We start from the raw sequence: 21,443 nt of genomic DNA on the forward strand, positions 1-21,443 counted from the left end.
GAAAAGACGCACTCAGGTGCCCTTGGAGGGGGATGCCTATCATCCCGCGACCCGGCCGTGGCAGGGGATAGATGGCAGTCCCTTCATCAGCTCAATAACTGGCAATTACCGGGGAATGGGGGAAGGGTAAGAAATACCCCTTGCAAGTCACAGCTATGTGGGAGACGGTCTTCCTCTATTTCAAAGGTTTGGGCTGGGCATTTCAACTCTCATCCTCCACCCACTTTCCTGAGCCGGGCCGAGGAGAAGGGCACCGGGGAGAGGGCGGCAGAGCGGGCACCCGCTGCAGGTGACGTCTGGCCAGCGCTCCCTGCTGGGGGCGAGGCCTGTGACTCCACCTCACGGTGACCAAAGTCTCCTTGGGCATCTGCTTGTCCCCGCTGGGCTAATTACGAAAGCGGAGGCGGACGTGGGCAAGAAAGCAGCCCCCAGCCCGGCTCCAGCTTCCTGGGACTTCTGGGTCTGGGGAGCGTGGAGGCCTGAGACCCTTGGAGACTCCTCCGTGTTCGGGCGCTATTTGCGAGGGCAAGAGTGGGATGGGATGAAGGTGTAGCTCTAGAGTGGGGACCCTCTTCCTTCTGCAGTTCGGACTTCAGGCTTCGGTCCCTCTTCTAGATGCAGGTCACATTGATAAGTCTGAAGCGGGTTTGCCGAAGGAGCGGACCCGTCTCCCCTCCTGGGCCACCCAGTCCACAGTGGAATCCCAATTCCCGCCCTCCTCCCCGCTCCAAGATCCACCCAGGAGCTGCAGCTGCTCCCTGCAGGCCGCGGAGACCCGCTGAGACGAGTGCCCGGGCGAAGGAGGTGGTCCCGCCTGCCTCGCAGCGCTGCGCGCAGAAGACCGGCTTCCGAGCAATTTTTCCGGCTTGGGGTTGAGGACGCTTGCGCGCACTGTCCCGGGCTGTGGGCGGGCACTGGGGCGGGGCGAGGCGAGGCGAGGGGAGGGGCGCGCGAGCCTGGAGAGTCGCGGCGCGCGGTCTGGGGTCGGGGCGGGACGGCGCGCGCGAGCCCGGGGTCTACGTGGGCACGCGGGCGGCGTGGGTGCGCGGGGGCAGGGCCAGGCGGCGCGCGCTCCCTGGCTTGCTGGGCTGCGGGCAGTGCTGGGGCGGGCCGGGATGGCGCCTCCTCCGCCTCCGCCCCAACTGCTGCTCCTGGCGGCCCTAGCGGGGCTCCTGGGTCCCAGTGAGGTAAGGCGACCCGCTCCCGAGAAGGCTTCGGCCCGGGATCTCAAAGCGCTTTGCCAAAAGTTCGTGCTGGAAGGAGTGGCGCGCGCAGAGGGGACTAGGAGTTCTCCCCTTGGAGGGCTGGGCCTGGGAGGGAGAGGGCAGAGCCCGCGCCGAGGCCAAACGCCCCAGCTCTTCTGCGTCTTGAACCCACAGGTGGTGGCTGAGCCGGCGGAGGAGGCGGGAGCCCGTTGTCCCGAGGGCCTGTGGCCTCTGCCCCCACAGGTGGGTGCCTGGAGGGCGGTGGGAGAGTGGGAGAGAGGAGTGTGAAGGGGCAGCCCAGTCCCGCCCGGGCCTCGCGGCACCTTCCACAGCCGCCCTCTGAGCACCTCTGACGGTTCCTCCGGCCCTCAAGCCACCAACGTCTCCATTCCAACGTGACGGCACGGGCCTGCTGTTCTCTCCCCACCCCACCCCCCCAGAGTCCCCCATGGGCTCTAAGCTCTCTTCTCTCCCCCTGTATAGGTGTCGCCAAGAGTGACCTACACACGGGTGAGTCCACGGCAGGTAAGTACAAGCAGGAGGCATCCTCAGTGTCTGCACTGGAAACAGCGAGCTCCTCGCAGGCTTTCTCCACCTTTTCTGCTCACCAGCTCCATTCTTTACCACTCCCCCCAGTAAGAGGCAATGTTCTTAGTCCCAGGACAGTGAGCCACAGGCCTTGGTCCTCTGCAGTGCTTGTCAGGCATCCTGTTGAGTAGCTGTCTGTGTGGGCAGGAGGCTGCAAGGGAAACTCTGAGGGTAGTAGGAAAAAACAACCTGTGCTCCAGCTCTGCTGTGTGACTTTGGAAGTCTCCTGACTTCTCTGGGCCTCATTTTTCTGTAAGAGAGGTTATTAGTAACGTCCCTCCCCATGAGGAGTTAACAAATAGTGTGGGACAGCACTTTGGAAAATAGGAAGCTGTAAGGAGTGTGTGTACCCCAGGTTACCAACCAAACTGTGGGTTCACCTTGTGTGGCTGCCTATTTTCATTGCCAGTGGTTGGATAGCTTCTCTGTCCCTTTGGTTTTCCTTCTGAAATGTCTATTTTTTTGATCCTTGTAATAGCTCCAGGCCGAAAGAGCTCATGCCACCCACCTGATTCCTTTTCCCAAACAGCCCTTTCATTCCACTGTTCAGAAACCAGTGGCTCCTTATTTCTCGCCTTATCATGGCCATACTCCCCTGTCTTGTTTTTCAGGCTCTACCTCGTTAAGTAAACCTCATCCAACCTCCCCACGTCTTTGGTTCCTCTCGTTTTGTTGGTCTGCTCACCACACGTGTGAGTTCGAGGCTTATTCCCACCCCTGTACTTTTGCACCTGCTTATTCCCCTCAACACCTGGCGTATCCTGACTTGAAGGGGGCAGCTCCCTGCCCTCCTGCCATCCATCCCCATCCATCTTCAAAACCCAGCATAGGAGTCAGCTCTCTCCTGAGACCTTGCCTGATCATATTAGCCCTTATTTATTCATCACCTTCTCCAAATTTGTGTAATGCTTATAACCTATCTCTTGTAACTTAACAACTAGTCACTTTGAGTTTTATTAGTTTGCGCTTTCATTTGCATTAGTTCTGTTCCCCTGAGTTTCCTTTGCGTTCCCTGCAAGCGGAGTCCAGGAGTTCTCTTTTGGCATCTCCTCCAGCGTCTGGCACAAGTGCTGAGCGTTAGGTCAGCTCAATCAAAGAATAATTCATAATTGATGAAGTGTTTCCATCCTGAGATTGTGCACCTGCTGCCTTTGTGCCCTGTATTTGGATGCGTTGGGGAGATGAGATTGAATATATAGATGGGGCAGTACATAGAAGAGCTGGTCTCTATTTGGGGGGCGCTTACAGTCTAGACTGGGAACCTGTAGAGCCACCGTGGCAGGTCCAGAGAAATACAGCTAAAGAGTGTGGTCTGAGTCTGGCAGGGTTAACCACGCATGCTGTCACAGAAGTTGTGAGCTTTGAGGGGTGGCAGTGCATGGAGAGGACGGATGAAAGGAATGCTCAGAGGCAAGAGGGGGTGCACGCCAGTATCCAGGGCCCTTTGTCCTTTCCTGAGCCCTGAAGGTGGAAGGGTCATCTGGCCATCCTGGGAGTCCCTTTAAGTTGGCTCCCCAGGATGGGAGAACTTGGGATTCTTAGGGAGGGACCTGGCTTGATGTCTCCATGCCTTTCCTCCAGGCTGAGGATGTCAGCTTCCTCTACCATCCCTGTGCCCACCCCTGGCTGAAGCTCCAGCTTGCCTTCCTGGCCCACATTTGCATGGCCCAGCCCTTACTGGCCCCTGACTCCAGCCTCACCCAGGATCGGGTGAGTGGTTGCTGAAAGGTGGTTGTCTGGCACTGGCAGGGGCTGCAGCCCCACGTGCAGGGCAAGGGGAATTCAGGGCCTTCTCTTGCTTGCTCCCCATCTTTGTCTTAGCTCTAACAGTTATCTCCTTTCATAGCCCCTGGTACTGGCAGCATGGGGGGTGGCGCTGGAGATGGCATGGGTAGAGCCAGCCTGGGCTGCCCACTGGCTGAAGAGGAGGAGGCGGCGGAAGCAAAAGAAGGAGAAAGCATGGTTTCGCTCTGACAGTTTTTCTGGGCCCTATCCCTTGGTGCCAACACCGGGCAGAGGGAGGCTGTGCCGGAGAGGGTGTGTGCAGGTGAGGGGTGCTGGCCAGGCTTGATGGTCATTGGGTTGGTGACCCAGGGTGGTGGTGTCATTGGGTAATCTGGGCAGGGAAAGGGTGACTGCTGTCTCTTCTCCTCCTAGGCCACGGCTTTGGCCTTTACTCTGCGGAGCTGGAGGCCCCCAGGCGTAGAGGTGGCATCTAGAGGGCCTAGGCAGCTCTTCCTTAGTGGTGCCAAGAGGCGTGGGCTGCGGGCTGCCCTTGGTCTCCAGCCCACCCCCTCAGCCCTGAGGTTCCGCTCTGTTTCCCCACGGAGCATGGAGGCCAAGCAGCCTGTGTTGGGACCCCAGGGTGCAAGGGATAATGCCCCATCTGTGCCCACTGGCCCACTGCTGCCTGGGGGGCCTGGAAGCAGTGTCAGCTCCAGGCTAGAGGCTCAGGTGCCCAAAGGGCAAAGCAGCCCAGGGGCCTGTGCCTGTCCAAGTCAGGCTTCCCCGGCCGCTCGGGCAGCAGCGCCTCCGCGGGCAGCCCGGGGCCCCACCCCGCGCACGGAGGAGGCCGCCTGGGCTGCCATGGCCCTGACCTTCCTGTTGGTGCTGCTCACCCTGGCCACGCTCTGCACGCGGCTGCACCGAAACTTCAGGCGTGGGGAGAGCATCTACTGGGAGCCCACAGTGGACAGCCAGGACACAGTGGCTGGTGAGAAGCTCCCCTCCTCACCTGCCCCGCCCCGCCCCGCTCCCGATGGCTTCCCTGCCCTTGACAGCTCCCCACCCTGCCCATAGCGGTGCTGAAGCGGAGGCTGCAGATGCCCCCTCGCCGGGTCAAGCGCTCCCGCCGGAGACCCCTCCTCCCGCCCACGCCGGACAGCGGCCCGGATGGGGACAGCTCCGAGTGACCTGCCCCAGCCCTGCCACTGTGGCAGGTCCGGCTCCTCCTCCCGCCGGGAGGCTGCGCCACGTGGACCGCGCACAGGGCCGCCCCCTGGTGGCCAGATGGCGCAGTCCTGCCTAAGCGTTGTAAAAGGGCTGGTCCTTAGTGTGTGGTTTGCTGGGAGGGATGGAGAAGGGGAAAGGGAGGAGAGAAAAAGGAGCTGTCTCAGCCTCCGTTGCAAAAACTCCGTTTTTCTTATTAAATTATTTTAGTAGAGCCTGGAGTTGAGCTTGTGCATCTGCCACACAGACTCCCTCCCACCCAGAACACTGTCCTAGGCCATTTGGGTCGTGTTTGATGTAGGGGGTTGCTAGTATCAAGTTGGGCACTCACTGGCCTGTCTCGTCTTGCCAGCCTGGCCTCAGACACTGGGGTTTAGTAGCGTGATAGACCCCTCCCACCACCAGGGGTGAGCAGGTGGTGGGGATGGTGGTGGTATTTACTGAAACATTGTTATTTCCAGGACTCCTCTAAGAGATGACAGGGGCTTCCCTTCCCTCAAGTACAGGGGCTGGAAGAGTCGTGGTCTTCACTTGCTTCATACTTTTGCCAGGTTGGTCTTTCTCCGTTTCACGTCTGCCACCTCCCCAATCCCTCCCACAGTTCCCTAAGCATCAGAAAGGGCACATGGTCACTTATTTATTTTTGATACAAATGTACATGACACACATCTTGACACTCAGCCCACCACCACCACCACCACACAGGTAGAGCCTGGCCCCCGGGGACAGAGGCGGGACGGGGAGAGGAGCTGGTGGGCGCTGCCATCTGCCTCTCAGCCTTCCCAGGCTGCAGCCCAGGCTCCAGGGACCCAGATACTGCAGGCACTGGCCTCTCAGAGGTTACAGGGAGGGGACTCTCAGCTGAGTCAGGGACCCCGGGGAGCCAGCCCCAGGCTCAGGTGCTCAGTTCTCTGCCCCAACCAGCACAATCCCCCTCCACAAGGGAGGGGAAGAGAGATGGAGCCAAGTGGTTTTCCTTTTATGTTCATAGTGAAAGGGTATGAGTGGGGGGAACAATGAGGGGAGGCAGAGGGCAGGACCCCAGCTGGTTACCCAGCAGTCCCTGGCCCCAGGATGGGGGGGAGGGGCCAACGCCCAACACGGGTCCCGCTGCTCTGGTCCCCTCACCCCCTCACAAAACTCCAGTCGGGCCAGGCCTCCGGAACGGCACTGCCGCCCCGCACACTCACACGCAGGCACGCAGGGACACTCAGTTACCACAACGTTAAAATTAAGGGGTGGGAGAGAGGAGAGAGAGAAAAAAGACTTTTCCAGTGTTTGCTGCTGGGGACCCCAGGAGCACAGGTTGGGGCCTGTGCCCTAGGCTGGGGCCGTTTGGCATTGAAGGAGAGCAGCAGGGGGCTGGTGGCTACAGGGTGGGGACATCCACAGGTATTATGTACAAGGGGGGATGCCCCCGCTCAGCCCCCAATAGGGCTGGACTGGCTCATGGGGGTGGGGTGCATGTAAGGGAACCACCCCATTTGGAGTGTCCCCCCCCCGACCCTTTGCTGAGGGTGCCCTAGAGGGCAAGGGGCTGGGAGTGACGCCTTGTAGGCCCCGGCACACTAGAGGGGGAGGGGATGCTATGTACAGGGAGAGGTGCATGGAATGTAGGGGACAGAAGCTCCTGCCACCTCACCTCCCCATCCTTGGGGGCTTGAGGGGGACAGGCACCAGGGCACCTGGCTGCCAGGTGAGAGTGGCAGCACTAAGGGCACTTGTGCCAGCGGCTCTGTTGGGGTGGGGATTAGTGTCTGGAGTGGCCCAGCTCCCATGGCCAGTGAGGTCCCAGGGTGCGGGTGAGGGTGCAGGGAGAGTGGTCACTGCTTCTTCTCTCGGGTGGTGATGGTGACCAGCTGCTTGGCAGCCTTGGCGATGTCGTAGGCGCACTGGATCACCTGCTGAGTCAGCAGCTGGAAGTCCACAGGGGCGCCGGGCTCCGGGGGCACCGTCTTCCGGCACTCGCTCTGCAGCCGGTAGGCGCTGGCGTTGAGCAGCCGCAGGGAGCTGCGCACTGGCTCCAGGGCTGGCCTCTGGAGGGAGGGCAGAGGGAGCTGGGCCTTGGATTTCAAACCATGAGCCACGATACGGCCCCATGTGTCCATGGCTCTACTCAGGTAGCTGTCAGATCCTCTACACCTGCCCGCCCTGAGGCCCTGCCCCACCCTGAGGTGCCGCCCAGTCCTGCTCCCCTCTCTGGCCCCTGTACCTTTGGGAAGAGAGAGGCCATCTCAGTCACAGCCAAGTGGATCTTTTCTGAGCACGGCACAAAGCTATGGGGGGGAGGGGAGGGTAAATTAGGAGGGCTCTCAGGGAAGGTTCCCAGGGACAGTGGAACACTGGTCCCTCTCTTACCCTCTGCAACACCCCAGAAGTCCATACGAGCCTCCGCCCACCTCCATACCTGTCATGCTTGAATTCCTGGGCAGCCCGCAGTAATTCCTGAATGTTCTTGGTGACCTGCTCCGTCTTCAGGATGACATCCTCTGTGCTGGGAAGCCCAGGGTCGAGGTCTCCATCCAGGCTTTCCAGCTCCGGGTGGAAGTCCTCTTCCTTGCCCAGCTCTAGAAACCTCTTCCCTTCCAGGCTGGGTTAGAGAGGAGAGAGAGGGAGGCATTCCAGCTGTGAGGCCGCTTGCCTACACCCTCACAGACGCTCAGGGGCCACTCACCCCCCCTCCCCCGGATGCCTCACCCCAGCAGCGGGTCCCCACTTTGCGTGTTCTCATAGTCACTGTCCGCGCCGCTACCATGGCGGGAAAGCTTGCTCTGGAGGGGTACAGGGAAGGGGTGGCAGGTAAGGTGCACGTTCACAGACCCCCCCCCCCCCCGCCCACCACCCCCCAAGCACACATCTCACTCAGCCCATCCGTCTGGCCCTGGGGATGCACATTACCGAGTGGCGGCTTCCTTCCTGGGAGCACGACAGCAGTGGGGAGGAGGGAGTGAAGGGCACAGCTGAGGCCGACACCCCCTTCCGGACCTGAAACCCAGGCAGGGCTGGAGTCAGTCTCCTCCTCCCCACCACCCACCTTGCGGCTTCCCTGCAGTGAGGCTGGGACCATGTGTGTCTAGTCATCCCTGTGCCCAGCGTCCAGCATAGAGCCTGGCACCTGCTGGGGCTCACAACCTATTTGTGGGAACGGACCCACCTCCCTCAGGCCCTGCTTACCCGGTAAAGGCCAGCAGGGACGTGCACTGAATAGATGGCGTCATCCTCCAGCTCCTGGGGGTGGCACAGTGGGCGTCATGGAGGGCCCTGCAGTGGTCCCAGCCCCGTCTCCACCCCCCACCCTGAGGCCCGTAGGCAGCTCACGGTGCTGTGGAAAGGCTGGAGCCGGGTGGTGAGTTCATCCCCAGGTGGGCCTCCAAAGGGCTTCAGGGCAGAGCCCGGTTCATACATGGAGAAGGCCTGGCGGTCTCTGCGGTGGGTGCTCCCGCCAGGCCCCATGGGCGCGTGCTCCGCTCGTTCGCTGGGGAGTGGGGCTGTGGGCACTGGCCCTGGCGGCTGCCGGATCTGCAAGTTCTCGGCCTGCAGCTTGTGGATCTGAGAGTGAGAGTGGTGTCAAGACACTCCGGATGGTCCAGGCAGCTCCACCACCTCCAGGAGGGGGTAACTCCTCCCGGCACTGGGGCCCTGGGAGGCCCCCATCCTCACCTCCCGCTGCAGCCTCCGGAGCTCATCACTCAAGCTGCTGTTGACTTTCATGAGCTGCTGCACCTTTGCCTCGGAGGCAGCCAGGGCCTTCTTGAGCTCCAGGTACTCCTGCAGCGTCACGGCCCCATCCGACAGGTCTGAGGAGTCCATGCTCTGCAGAAGGAGACGTGAGCCCGTCAGTCCCCTTGTCCCCGAGGCCCGAGCTACGAGAGGATGGAGCAGGGCCTTGGTGGAGGTGTGGGGAGGGGCAGCGCTCAGACCCGAGCACGGTTGTTCCGAGTGGCACCGGCGCTGCGCAGGGGCTCCTGGTCTGTGTCCTCGTCCGAGGCCACGCTGTCGTAGTCGTGCTGGTCGTCCAGGTCACTCTGGCTCCGCACAGACAGCTCGAGGTTGTCTGAGGGCACAGGCCTGTCACTCAGGGCTCACACGGCCCATCTATCATGCCACCCCCAGAAGAGAGCCATGAGAGAGAATATCCTGGAACAGTGCCCACCACCGCACCCCCATCCACGCCCTTCCCACCTGTGGGGCTGCTCAGGCTCTTGCCCTGCTGTCTCCGCTTGGCCTCACTGAGAATGTCGATGATCAAGGTGGCAAACTCTCGGGCATTAAAGCGGGCCAACTTCTGTCGCCCCTGAGAGGCAGAAAGGGCCAGGCTGGTGTGAGAAGGCCCTTAGGGCTGACACACAGAGATGGGGACAAAGCAGCCAGGCCGTCAGACAGTTGACTTAACCACAGCTAAAACGTGCCAGACCAGCTCGCCGGGCCAGGGCAGGGGGTGGGGAATGACACAGATTCGGGGTGCCTAGGGGAGCTCTCAGGAAGAGGCTGGAACACCTCCCCAGGGGGCTGCTCACCAAATGCTCCAAAGAACAGCCTCCTCCCCATTCCCAAATCCCAGAGCCAGCAGGGCCAGGGAGAGGCCGCAGCCAGGAGTGGGGAAGACTCGGCCCAGACAGCAGGCTGCCAGGAAGGGCAGGACCCATAGAGCTGGTGACCCCAGGAGGGGAGATCATCGCCCCAGCCCCCCCCCCCGCCCCCGGTCCAGCCCACTCACCTGATTCCGCGTGGCTGAGTATTCAGGGTTAACGGGCAGGAAGGGTACGGCACTGCGCTCCGTCACCAGGGTGCTGTGGTTTTGGGTTGCCAGCCACACTGGGGGGGAGGGGCAGGGAGCGGATGGTCCGCGGTGGCCAGGCCCACGGGGTGGAGGTGGGAAAGCGAGGAGCACAGCCTTCCGAGCTCCTCCCCATGCCCACCGAGTGTTGGTGTTCAAGAAAGGGGTGGTCTCCGGACAGGGGAAGTAAGGCTGGGTCAGGGAGAGGCCGGTTGGGGACTGACAAACAGAACGAGGCGACTCCCTCCCACCAGCCCCTGCCAACCAGGAGTTTGGGCTGGAATCTGGCTGTGGCCAGGAAGAAGGGATGTAGGGGGCGGAGTGGGACTGGGGAGAGAGCCAAAGTGGGAGGCAGCCAGAGCAGAGGAGCCCCAGTCCAGGGCGCTGGGGGGAGGAGCAGGCTGGCCGCGTCCAGCTCAGCATGCTCTGCCTGCTGGGCTGGGCTCACAGCTGGCCGGGGCTTCCGTTCAGGCCTGCCGAGCAGACCAGCCCCTGGTACCTCTTCCTAGTCCCAGTAAAAGGACCCCAGAGCCACACCAGGTCCCAGCCTCTCCCCAGCAGGCAGACGCGCTGTCCCCTCTGCCCAAGACTTCGATCCCCTCCCGGCTCACCAGCGTCATTTTCTCTTCGATCCACCTCGTCATACACGTCCATGGCAAGTTCCTCAAAAAGCCGGTTGCTGAGCTGGAGGCGGAGGCGGGGACCCAGGCTTTGTCAGATCAACTGGCCCCCCCAGTGCCAAGCAAGCCAGCTCACCAGGATCTTAGAAGATGTCGAAAACGATTTGTGTGTCCCTTGTGCCGCCCAGCCCTCCCCCCAGTCTCAGAACTGGCAACTGGGGTGGGGTCTGCCTGCCAAGCTCCGAGGTGGGAGAGGCAGAGGGAGACCAAAGCAGACTGGTTAGTGCCCAGGTAGCTAGAGATGCGCCTCGTGCCCTGGGAGCCTTAGGAGGGCAGAGCCAGGGTCAAAGGCGAGGGGTGCGGAGGTGGAGGACAGGTGACTGAGGAGACTAGAGTGAGGGGCAGGTCCAAGACTTGGAAGAGGGCACCAGGTCAGAGAAGGGGGAAGCCGTCACAGGGACAGCCGTCGCAGCGACGGGGGCAGGTCAGAGATGGAGGGCAGCTCCAAGCCTTAGGGGCCCGAGGAGACTCACCGCCTGCAGCTTCTTCTTGGCAGCTTTGGCCAACTCGGACAGGTCTAGGCTGTGGACGAAGGAGGGAGACGGGAATGGGGAAGAGGGGAGGGGCCAGATGTGAGCGAGCGGTGGCCAGGCCCCTGCCAGTGACCTCCCAAACATGCAGGGATCCCAGGGAGACGACACCCCAGGTGCTGCACACCGAATGCCTCCCTGCCCCACCAAACCTCCAGAGCCTGTCCCCGAGCAGGCACCATATACCTCTGAGACATGCACTTTTGCCGAGATCTAAGTCCAGAGGAAGGCAGCAGAGGGAAGAACAGGACAGAGGCAGCAATTACCCAGGAGCAGGGCAGCAAACGCCTTCCCATGTCAAGCTCAGACCCGTCGCCGTGCACACGCCAGACCCAGAGTGTACCAAGCCCAACTCATCTTCCCCCCAGCCCTTCCTCGGCCGGCTCGCTCTTCCTCTCAGTGACCCACCACACCAGCGGCAGCTCCTGGGGGTCACCTGCAACCTCCCTCAGCCTCAAGCCCTAGCCAGGCTTTCCCCAGGTTCTGCCATTCCATCCTCCTGCCTGGTCTTTTGCAACATTTCTTCACCCATCTTCCCGCTTCCAGTCTTGCCCCTGCACCCCTTTATTCACCCAGAAGCCAAAGTATTTTTGACACATCTGGCTGCGCTACCCCTCGCCTTCAGAACTTTTCAATAGTAACAGGTTATGTATGGCACACTTCAACAAAAAGCTCACTTAAAAATATGCTAGGGAATTCCCTGGCGGTCCAGTGGTTAGGACTCGGTGCTTTCACTGCTGGGGGCCCAGGTTGGGGAACTAAGATCTCGCAAGCCACGCGGTGCAGCCAAAAAAATAAACGAAATAAAAACGCTAAATGCTTTGCAGGCACTATCTTATTTAACCCTCTCAGAAGCCCAAAAAGATAGGTACAGTCACTCTTATTTCCAGGAGCAGTAACTAAGGCTCAGAGAGGTTAAGGAGCCTGCCTGAAGCCACACAGCCAGTAAGCGGCAGAGCAGACTCCACACAACCGTGTTGGAACCTCTCTGCTCTTGGGGTGGTCTCAGCTCTGGTTGGGGCTCAGGACCGGCCACTCTCTTGCCCCGTCTCTCTTCCAGTCTTGCTCCTGGGATTCCCTGCCTCTCACATGCTTCAGCTATACAGTCTGCCTGTAGTTCCTGGCACAGCATTTCTGACGTCTATGCCTTTGCCTCTTTTGCTGCACTCCCCACAATGGACTACAACTGACTAGGGTGCCTCTCCTCTTGGCTGTGACCTCCTTAAGGGTAGGGATCACGCCTGAGTTACCTCTGGGTCCAGCGGCAAGAACAGCTGGCACTGGGAAGGTGGTCGGTTAACATTTCATTGAGAACACGTTTACAACACACACGCAAGCAGGCAGACACATCAGGCAAAATCAGACCAGAAAAGTAGCGGGGTGTCTTGGGGTCTCAGCAGAGAGAAGATCTGGGCGTTCAGGGATCCGAGGTGCCCAGGTCTGACCATCCCCATCTGGCCACACTGGCTTCTGGAGAGGGAGGGAGCCTCCTCTCCAGATCCAGGCCAGCAGGCACAGCTTGGCCATCGCGGGCAGCCACCAGGTGGCGCTAGCATCCATCTTGTGAGCTGGGTGAGCATCCCCCCCACCCCACCCCACCCCCCACCCCCACCCCGAGCCTGAGCTCCTGGGGCCTCTTGGATAAGAGGCAGAAACACCTCTACTGGCCTTGGGCCCGCAGCCCCTGCCCAATTTTGGCCTGGCAGAATCCCAAAGTTAGTCGAACTCCCGGGGCCCACCACCTTTTCACTGAAGAGCAAAAATTTGTCTAAAGATTTTACAGTTGGGGTCAGTGCCACTGGGAACAGAACTCAGTGATCCGCTGCTCCTAGGGGGGCTGTTTCTGGTACTCAAACCCCATGTGCTTGACAGCCATGGGGGTTAGGCTGTGCTGGCCGTGTGCTGAGTCAACATCTCTTACCTGCTGCTGGGGCCCAGCATTAGGGAGTGAGGACTGGACTGCGATATGCTTGTGACTCCAGCCCCGAAGGGGAATGGGGGTGGGGGTCCCAGGCCCCTAAAGCTGAAGAGTTGGGGGGTGGGGGCGGCTCTGGGGGTCTGGCACCCACAGGGCATCCAGCCGCCTCTGGGAAGGGGTGTCAGGTGGGCACTCACCTGTCTGCCATCTGTGGGATGATGTAATGCCCATTCCTGTGATCTGAATAAAAATAAAAATGCCAAGTCACTGGTGCTGGGTGGCCTTAGCAGCTGGGAGCCCACCTCACTGCCACGAGCAGGGCTTGGCACCCAGAAGTGACAGGGGAAGGGAGGAGGGCAGGCCACCCCCAAGAGCCCTGGGAACTGGCTGGAAGTTATGCCCACCCCCACTCCCTACCCCAACACGCTGCAGCCCAGAGCCTGCAGCAATTTCACAGGAGCCAGTTGCCTAGCAACGTTGTTCCCCAGCCGGCTTTGTCACCATGGCACCTGCTGCTGGGGTGTGTCTGGGTCCCACCTGCCTGGCCCAACCGAGCCTGCCCCACACACTGCTCACCCGGCTTGCGTCCACAGAGGTAGAAGGCCAACCGGTCAGTGAGCTCATACTGGCACTCGACTAGCCTTTCCGCCAGCTCATGGTGCCCCGCCTGCCTGTGGGGAGGGGGCATGGCTCAGCCCTACAGCCGCAGCCCGCTCCCCACACCCACCTGAGCCTCACCCTTCAGCGGACCCTCACCTGGCATAGTCAATGGGTGTGCGGCCGTTAACATCAGGGGAGCCAGGGTCAGCCCCGTACACTACGAGAAGCTCGGCCTGCAGCGTCTGCCCTGCCTTGGCAGCCACATGCAGCGGTGTGGTGCCCTTCTCTGGGTGGAAGAAGTTGGCCTGGGCACCCAGGGACAGCAGGCGCAGGCACGTCTCCAGGTTTCCCGTCCGCACGCTCGAGTGGAGTTGCTGTGAGGAGCAGAGTGTGCCACAAACGGGGGGGGGGGGGGGGCCCCTCCCACCTCCAGCGGCCCCTGGTCCAGGCCCGCCTGGGACTCCTACCAACTCCAAGGGGCCCAGCTGAAGTTAGGTTGTCGAGGAGACAGAGGGCTTCCCACTAGGAGTTCATGCCAATTAATCACAGCTGCAGTCAGTCACCACCTACCACAGCTGTTAACTCCGTGGTAGATGCTATTTCTTTCCCATTTTACAGATAAGGAAACCGAGGCTCTGGGAGGCTCAGAAACTGCCCAGAGTTTTCTGCCTTTCGGGCGGCAGCTGAAGAATTTTAGCCTCGTGTGTCCACTTGGGAGCGGAGGGGCCTTATTCACACGCGGCCTGACCACGCAATCTCGTCCCTCCACCGTGCCCACCATGCTTGCCTGACCTGGCTGCCTTGGGGGCCTAGGGCTCAGTGGTGATGGCACTGTGGGTGAGGAGAGGAGAGGCCCAGCCCTCTGCTGTGGGGCCCCGCAAACCTTGCTGAGGTCCTTGGCGGTGACTCCGTCGTCGTCCCGGCAGGGCAGCTTGTGCACAAAAGCCAGCATCTGGTACTTGGCTCTGATGAACTCTGACTTGATGGGGCTGCATGGAGCACGCAGGAGGAAATGGGGAGCAGAGCGGGAGAGGCCAGTTGCCCAGCGACCTCCCAGGCTCCTGCCCCTGAGCGCACAACCTCAGCCACCACCCCTCGAGCCCGACTCACTGGACTTTGTCTTGGGGGTTGGCTTTGCGCCGGCCGCTCTGCACCTGCGCGGGGTCCAGCAGGGAATGCTCCCAGATGGAGTTGGCCCCGTTGCTGGCGAGTGTGTGCACCATCTGTAGGGAAGAGGTGCCAGAGTGAGAATGCCCACTGCGCGCTGGGGAACACCTCCGAGCACCAGGCTGGACACAGTACTAAAAGGCCTACTGTGTGCCTGGCACCGCTGCACCCCTACCCAGTCAGGCCTTCCCAGCCAAGGATGCGGGTCCTGCTTAGCACTTCGGGTGACATGGTGGGCACACCAAGGCTCTGAGACGTTAAACTCAACACCACATGGCCGAGCTACTAGGTGGCAGAGCTGGGGTGAGAGCCCAGGTCTGTGTGACTCCGGTCCTGGAAGCCTCCTCTCCGTGTGGGCCGGCGCCCGGGTGGAGAGGGTCAGGATTGGGTTCTGCCCTGGGTGGGTGCTGCCCCCGGAAGCTGCGGGATCCAGACAGCTGTGTACGTGGGTGTGGGGGGGAAACGTGCCAGCGCTCAGCACACGCTACGGGGAAGGAAGCACGGCCCAGCACAGCCCGTACCTGCAGCAGAGTGGGGGGCCAGGCGCTGTGGCGAAGGTGCTTGACGATGGAGATGTGGCGTCCCAGGCTCCGGTGCACACTGCAGCACTCGTCACACACCAGCACACCCCTGCTGATGGAGGCCCAGCCGGGGTCTGCCGGGGTGGGGGGAAGGGTCAGCCACAGCCAGACACGGGCGAGGCCTCCTGAACACTGCCCTGGGCCCGCACTACGCTTAGAACTCCACACACATTTGCTCACTCAGTCCCCCAAGGCTCTGGGAGCTGGACCAGCGATGAGGACGCTGAGCTCTGGAGGTGGGAGGGACTCCCATCAGAGCCAAGCCCTTTCCTACAGGTCTTTGCCCCTCTGGGGAGGTGTGGTCCCCAGGGCCTACTCAGCGGGCAAAGCTTCCTGTCCTGCAGCCACTGTGACCAGTTCCACAGCCTTTCCCCAGGGAACAAGGCTGCCACCCTAGCCCTGCCCCAGGGAGGCAGAAGTCCCCAAGGACTGCACGCCACACATCTCTAGGCACTCCTGTGTCCGGATCAGTGCCACATTTCTCCTACACTCAGGCTTCTTTTAGAACCACTAGCTCACCTGCCTGACCCATCACACCCCTCTGAGGGCTCCCGCCTCTGTCCTCATCCTGGCAGGTAAGAGCCCCTTTCATGACCGAGTCTCCTGACACCACCAGTGATGGGGTGAGCTGGAGCCCCTCTTAAGGGGGATGGAGAGCGCAAAGGAACTAACACTGACTGAGTACCCACTGTGTACCAGTTGGGTGCCGTAAGTATGGTACCTCTAATGACTGTCAGGCAAGGTGGGAAATGCTACCCCTGCTTTACCAATGAGGAAGCAGTGTCTCAGAGAGGTTAGGGTGCTTATTCAAAGCCACACAGCTAATGAGTGGGATTGCTGGGATGTGAACCCAGGCATTTAGACGCTGGAGACCATGCCATGTCCACACCAGCTGCTGCTGCAGCCCCAAGTGGGCGAGGGCCATGGGAGCCACTCTCTACTCCTTGGGGAGAAGTGAACTTTAGAAGCAACAAGGGGGACCAAAGCAGGATGGGAACTCCTGGGGTCCTTCTACAGGGCAGGGGAGATGCCACCCATCCCAGGCCCCTTGGGAGAGGGGGAGGAGACAGCTGCATACAGCTCAGGCTGCAGAAAGGTCACGGGGGAGAAAGCAGCCATTGTGTGCCACTGGAGAGTGGGGGCAGGGAGCCTCTCTCGCAGGACACTGTGCTCTGCCCAGGCCCCCGGCCTGTCTCACGAAGCCCCGTCCTGGCGGGGGGTGAGGGGGTGGGGACTGGCTCTCTGCCTCGCCCCTAGTGCTCATGTTGTCCAGAGTGGCCCCCACCAGGGGAGGGGACAGGCTTGGGGTAATGAGAGCCTCTCCAACCAGAAGGCAATTCTCATACCCTTCCCTGCAAGGACTTCTACCAGTGTTCGCCAGAGAACTGTGAGGAAACTGAGTCAGGATACAGCCTGAGCTCTGCCGTGGTGAGTGTCCCCTCCGTGGCATGGAAACAGGAGGTGAAAGGAGGAGGGCTCAGTTCTTTGGGTCTGGACTTCTTTAGGGATCCCCCCAAAACAGGGCAGAGGGATGCAGGAGGTACCGGCCATACACCTTCCTCGGAGGCGAGGGGCCCACGAGGAAAGGACCCGCCATCTGTGCCAAGAGGGGGAGCCCTAGAGCAAACTTTAGTGTTGGCTTTACCCAAGCGGTGAGGGCCCCCCAGGCATGTAAAGCTCCTTTCCCCCCGACCCCCAAACACCACTGGGTCAGGGGTCTGCCTGCCAGCCCCCTCCGCCAGCCCAGGCAGGAAGCTGGAAATGACGCAGCCTGAATTCCTCTTGTTGAAATGGTGGGGTTTCCTGTCAGGAGGGAGCCGCCCAGGCCAGGATCATAAATGGGCAGCTCTAAGGCCTCCACCCCAAGCCCGTGGCCCTACCGGAGAAGCCAGACCTGGGAAGGCTGGCCAGATATCCAGGGCCAGACCAGACATGGTGAGCCCCTGAATGAGGCAGTGACCAGGATCTGGGGAAAGGGGTCCAAGGCTCTGCTCGGCACTCACCCAGCCTGGGGGAGGGGTTCTCCCTCTCTTCCACGGTGACCTGAAATAGGAAGGGTGGGCAGGGGACACTGTCCTGGTCTGGGGCACACTGGTGCCAGCTCAGTTCTGGATGACACAGATGGGTCACCTTACTACATACTCCCTATGTCCAAGGGGCCTGGGCCTACCCAAGCAGGAGCCCCCAAGGCCCACCTAGGCCAGTTCCTAAGCCAAAGGGCCAGGAAGGGTTTCTGAAAGTCAAATGGCTACTGTAATTTAAGGTTAAGGGACCCTTGCCCCCAAACAGGCTTCCAGGACCAAACTCAGGGCAGAAGGGTAGGGGGCAGAAGGGTTAGGGGATGTGGTCTCCTCCTCAGTACCCTGCCAACCTTCCCCCTGGGCTTCTGCCTCAGTCGTGGGGTGGGGGGGCATCTGGTACGTATGAGCAAGTGGCAGGAGGGGTCCTGGGATAATGTTCACCAGCACCAACCCCATGGAGGCCTCTATTAAGGTGAATACATGTCACCACCCAAAGCCACTGGTGACCTCCAGGGCCCGGAGCCAGCCTCTTCTTATCTAGGGACCAGATCCTCACTAGACAAGAAGGAGAAGCCCACCATCTTGAAATCAGGCAAGAGTAATCCATGGGGATAGAGGTCAGAATGGCGGCTGCCTCTGGGGGGCGTTGACACAAGAAAGCCCTATGAGGTGATAAGAATGCTCTACCTCTTGATCGGAGCTGTGGTCACACAAGTATATAGGCAGGTAAAAACTTATCAGGCTGAACAATAAGATAAAGGCACTTTGCTGTACATAAGTTATACCTCAGTAAAAGAGGAAGCCCATCGCTCACCCCACCCCATAATCTACATTATGAAGACAAATGAGCCTGCAGGTTCCCAAATGTCCCTAGCTGGTGGCCAGCCTTGCTCACTCAAGGTGCCTGCAGGATGGGCATCTTGAGGTCTTCACGCCTGTGCCTGGGGCTGCCAAAGTGGGAAGGCTGCCTGAAGGCCTGTGGTGTGAGGCGCAGGCCCGTGACAGAGAAGCCAGGACTGTGCGGCAGGGTGAGTGGAGGGGCAGGAAACATTCTCCAGGGTTCCCCGACCCCTGGCCCTCTCCTGGATTCCCAAGGCAGGCAGGGACACAGACGGTGCCTAATGAGGTGGCACCAGCTGCCAGAGCAGCCAGGCTATGCCCAGCCGTCTCACAGCATACTCACACTTGTCCCGTGTGCCCAGGCCTGTGAGCAGAGGGAGGACAGGGCCCTTCTGGGTCAGGCTGCATCTTACCTTTCACCTCCATGACCCTGCAAATTAACCAACCACAAAAAGGCCACGACCCCATTCCTAGGGCTGGGACTGCAGGGCTCCTATCACAATGAGAAGCCTACGACTTTGGGTAGGAAGCATACACCAAGGAGGTGGCTCTGGGCCTGGGCTCCAAACTGCTGGTTTCCCTCAAGCCTCTTACCTGGGCTGCTACAGGTCCCAAACTGAAAATGCCACGCCATGCATCATAGGGTCGGGGTGTGGGGTAGCCCCAAAGAGTCAGCTGGGGTCCTGAGAAGCATCCAGACACTTGAAGAATGCCTGCGATGTGCCAGACACCATGCTAGGTGCCGGGGTGGGGGGATGAGCAAGACTTCATCAGCACCCTGCACGCCCCACCATCCTGACCTCACCACCTGCCTCTTCCTGATCTGTATTCTGGATCAGGGGAAAAGGAGATTCCAGGGGGACACAAATGGCTCTGTGGGATGAGGACTGGGGGTGGGAGCTGGGCACCCCAACACAACAGATACACACCACTCCTGCCCATGCCCACTGGACATCCAGAGGCTTCCAGCCAAACAGTCAAATGCAGCAGAGAAAGGACAACTGCCTTGCTAATGCTGCCCAGTGTCCCCCTGGCCCAGAATCAGGACCACAGACTTGGAGGTGGAACAGTCCTCAAAAACCATTTCTACTCCAACTTCTTTGCCTCAGAGTTGAGGAAACTGAGACCCAGAGTGAGGAAAGTCTTGCCATGAGTCACAGAGTAATCTGGAAACAAAGACAACACCAAAATCCAGGCTTCCCTGATAAAGTGTTTACTAAGCAACCCCCTCCCAGTCCTACCTGCCCTCCCCCACTGCTACGTCTGCCCAGCAGAGGTGCAGAACAGCCTCGGACAGACAGACAGAAGGCAAGCTCTCCTCCCAGCCCGTCCATCCCCAGACCTGCCTGCAGCTGGGGTAAGGAGAGAGTTTCTAACTAATCAGGGGTAGGGACACCCCTTCTCTCCTCCCCTCGCCCCCCCCCCCAGATAGTTTCTTCAAGGTCCTCTAGACCATGACATGCCCTGAGAGGAGGCCTCAGGGTCAAAACCACCCAGATCACCGTGCCTCTGCCAGGCACCCACAGTTCCCTGTTGGGGTCCTGGTCCTGTCCAAAGGGTGGCTGCAAGTTACGGGCCCACAAAACAGCACCCCACACTCTCACACTTATTTTGTGCCCAGAGGTTCACAGACAACCCCACCCTCCCCCAAGCCTGCCCAGAGGTCTCCCAGGGAGATGGCGCCTTTTCTAAAAAGAAGCCGGTCAAGGGCCAGGGCTTTCCTTTCCCCAGGCCAGCTGCTGAGCCCCATCACTGGCAGTGTCCTCCCACATCAGAACGGAGCAGCCTCTCTGGGTCACTGATCCTCACTTCCTCAGTAGGTGGGGGGGGGGGGGTTTACATCAGCCTGGACCTGACTCTGCTGGGAAGGAGAAGGGAAACACCATGGTAAATATAGCCAAGAGGCAGGCCAGGAAGCCAGGTGGATCCCAGGAATCTAGGCACCCCTCGGCACTGCTCCCTACCCATTTCTGGCCAGACTGGGCTAGGGGATGGGGAGGGGTCTGTGCCCAGGCTAGGGTAACGCCAAACCCACCTTCCAAGTAGGCCTTACTGGAACCCAGTAAAAGCTGTCTCGTTGCTCCCAGTCACCAGGCCTGGGGACGCCTCGGGGGAAGATGCCCAGGCTCGTGGTGGCCCTGAACACCAGGCCCTGCGAGGAGCCTTGGAACCCGGGGCAGGGAGTCCTAGGAGTAGCCACCCCGTCATCTGCTCCCGAGGAAACAGTATCCAGGCCCCCCTGGCCCATCTGCCCAGCTCTCTGCCCCTTGCCCTCCGCCACCCCAGCGGGCGCGCAGACCATGCGAGCAGCAGGTGCAAGACGCGGGGGTGGCACTGAGATGACACAAAACCACACTCGCCCCCACCTCCTAAACCCGGCCGGCCTCTGCCACAGCCCTCCTGCCACCCCAGGCTGGCGCTTCCGTTTGGATACCGAGATGGAAGGGGGGGCAGCCAGCTGCCCTCCTCCCTCATACTGAGGGGTGGGAGGCGGCGCCGGTAATGTCCTTCCTCGCCGGTCCACGGACGCGAGGAAACAGCGGCCCCCCAGGCCTCCCTCCCGCCAAGGACGCGGCTCCGCAGTGGCCCGGGCGGGGGCCGAGGCCGGAGGCCGCAGCCCCCGGCCCGGCCCCGCCCCGCCCTCCGGCCCCGCAAAGCGCTCCCGCCAGGCCCCGGCGCCCGCCCGGCGGTGCCTCGGTGAGCGGTCCCGCCCCCGGCCCGGCCCCGCTTACCCGGGGCACTGCAGTCCGCACACACCTCCGCTCGCGGCCCCTTCCGGGACATCCTCAGCGGCGACGCGGCCGCAGCCCTCTGGGCCAGCGTGGGGGGCGCGGGCGGCGGGCCCGGGCGGCGACGGCCCCTGCAGCCCGGCCCAGCTCCGGCAAGGCCTCGGCTAGGCTCCGCGAGCCCGGCCAACTGTCCGCCCCCGAGGCTGGCCCGGAACCCGCCGTGCCCGCCCGCCCGCTCGCCCTCGGGCGCCCTCCGCCCCGCACCGCCCCGCGCCGCCCCGCGCAGCCCCTCCGCCGCTCGCCGCTCTCTCTCTCCGCCCCCTGCGCGGCTCCCGGCCGCTCCTGCAGGAAGCGGCGCAGGCCCGTCCCACCGGGGGAGGGGCAGACTGCACACCCGCCCCGCCGCCAGGCCCTGCCTGCCGCGCCTCCAGGAGAAAGGAAGCCGAGAGCGCGGGCGGGAGGGGGCGGGGGCGCTTAAAGGGGCCACGGCCGCCGCAAGGCCAGAGCCGGCAGTGCCTCCTACGGCCCAGGCCTCGGCTCCGGCGCACCCCTGTCCCCAGACGGTGTGAGTTTGCCTCACAGCCCCATCCCCTTCATTTTCGGGGACAGTGACCCCTGGGGATCAGAGAAGAGAGTAAGGAGCTGGAGGCCCGGGCTCCCCTTCCTCATCAAGGGGCTGTGGTTCAGGGTACCTGTCTCTGTTTGGGGTGAGTTGTGCATCCTGGTCCCCCATGAGTCCGCCTGTGTGTCCAGGTGTATGTGTGGTCACACTCTTGCTGACTACGCACACCGCCAGCAATATGGACGCCCAGGTGCCAGAGGTCATGTATCCCCTGCCACCGGGCTAAAAAGACATTT

The 21,443-nt window shown here is 61.4% G+C and overlaps 2 protein-coding genes across 5 annotated transcripts; one reads left to right on the plus strand and one right to left on the minus strand.

Annotated features, from left to right (window-relative positions):
• Positions 1 to 976: 976 nt before the first annotated feature.
• Positions 977 to 5,381, plus strand: TP53I13 (tumor protein p53 inducible protein 13). 2 transcript variants are annotated; one of them, XM_027130525.1, is made up of 7 exons: positions 977 to 1,187; positions 1,380 to 1,448; positions 1,689 to 1,730; positions 3,375 to 3,503; positions 3,640 to 3,840; positions 3,951 to 4,506; positions 4,593 to 4,956. In XM_027130525.1, exons 1-7 carry the CDS (start codon positions 1,116 to 1,118, stop codon positions 4,703 to 4,705), a joined length of 1,182 nt encoding a protein of 393 aa, XP_026986326.1. In that variant the 5' UTR covers positions 977 to 1,115; the 3' UTR covers positions 4,706 to 4,956. The 2 variants fall into 2 exon arrangements, with proteins under 2 accessions (XP_026986326.1, XP_026986327.1); XM_027130526.1 differs by lacking the exon at positions 4,593 to 4,956 and adding an exon at positions 5,204 to 5,381 and having other exon boundaries at positions 1,027 to 1,187.
• On the minus strand, positions 5,367 to 20,847 carry GIT1 (GIT ArfGAP 1). 3 transcript variants are annotated; one of them, XM_027130509.1, is made up of 20 exons: positions 20,589 to 20,847; positions 14,936 to 15,069; positions 14,358 to 14,470; positions 14,131 to 14,236; positions 13,404 to 13,621; positions 13,224 to 13,318; positions 12,845 to 12,887; positions 10,673 to 10,721; positions 10,131 to 10,203; positions 9,460 to 9,557; positions 8,925 to 9,036; positions 8,663 to 8,796; positions 8,403 to 8,555; positions 8,061 to 8,291; positions 7,917 to 7,970; positions 7,641 to 7,727; positions 7,440 to 7,513; positions 7,150 to 7,332; positions 6,955 to 7,018; positions 5,367 to 6,778 (listed from the first exon to the last, which is right to left on the minus strand). In XM_027130509.1, exons 1-20 carry the CDS (start codon positions 20,638 to 20,640, stop codon positions 6,566 to 6,568), a joined length of 2,286 nt encoding a protein of 761 aa, XP_026986310.1. In that variant the 5' UTR covers positions 20,641 to 20,847; the 3' UTR covers positions 5,367 to 6,565. The 3 variants fall into 3 exon arrangements, with proteins under 3 accessions (XP_026986310.1, XP_026986312.1, XP_026986311.1); XM_027130511.1 differs by having other exon boundaries at positions 20,614 to 20,749; XM_027130510.1 differs by lacking the exon at positions 20,589 to 20,847 and adding an exon at positions 18,451 to 20,479.
• Between the last annotated feature and the right edge of the window lie 596 nt (positions 20,848 to 21,443).

The sequence above is a fragment of the Aethalodelphis obliquidens genome, unplaced genomic scaffold (genome assembly GCF_003676395.1).
Source record: "Aethalodelphis obliquidens isolate GAN/ISIS:26980383/991018 unplaced genomic scaffold, ASM367639v1 scaffold38, whole genome shotgun sequence".
Classification (NCBI taxonomy): domain Eukaryota; kingdom Metazoa; phylum Chordata; class Mammalia; order Artiodactyla; family Delphinidae; genus Aethalodelphis; species Aethalodelphis obliquidens.

Excerpts from the sequence above, each read along its gene's own strand:
- GIT1 (XM_027130509.1), bottom strand. The coding sequence starts at position 20,640 with ATGTCCCGGAAGGGGCCGCGAGCGGAGGTGTGTGCGGACTGCAGTGCC. Across the intron at positions 13,319-13,403 it reads ACACCCATTGACTATGCCAG|GCAGGCGGGGCACCATGAGC; the intron begins GTGAGGGTCCGC and ends CCCTCCCCACAG. Across the intron at positions 10,722-12,844 it reads ATCCCACAGATGGCAGACAG|CCTAGACCTGTCCGAGTTGG; the intron begins GTGAGTGCCCAC and ends CTTCGTCCACAG.
- TP53I13 (XM_027130525.1), top strand. The coding sequence starts at position 1,116 with ATGGCGCCTCCTCCGCCTCCGCCCCAACTGCTGCTCCTGGCGGCCCTA. Across the intron at positions 1,188-1,379 it reads GGCTCCTGGGTCCCAGTGAG|GTGGTGGCTGAGCCGGCGGA; the intron begins GTAAGGCGACCC and ends TTGAACCCACAG. Across the intron at positions 1,449-1,688 it reads TGTGGCCTCTGCCCCCACAG|GTGTCGCCAAGAGTGACCTA; the intron begins GTGGGTGCCTGG and ends CCCCCTGTATAG.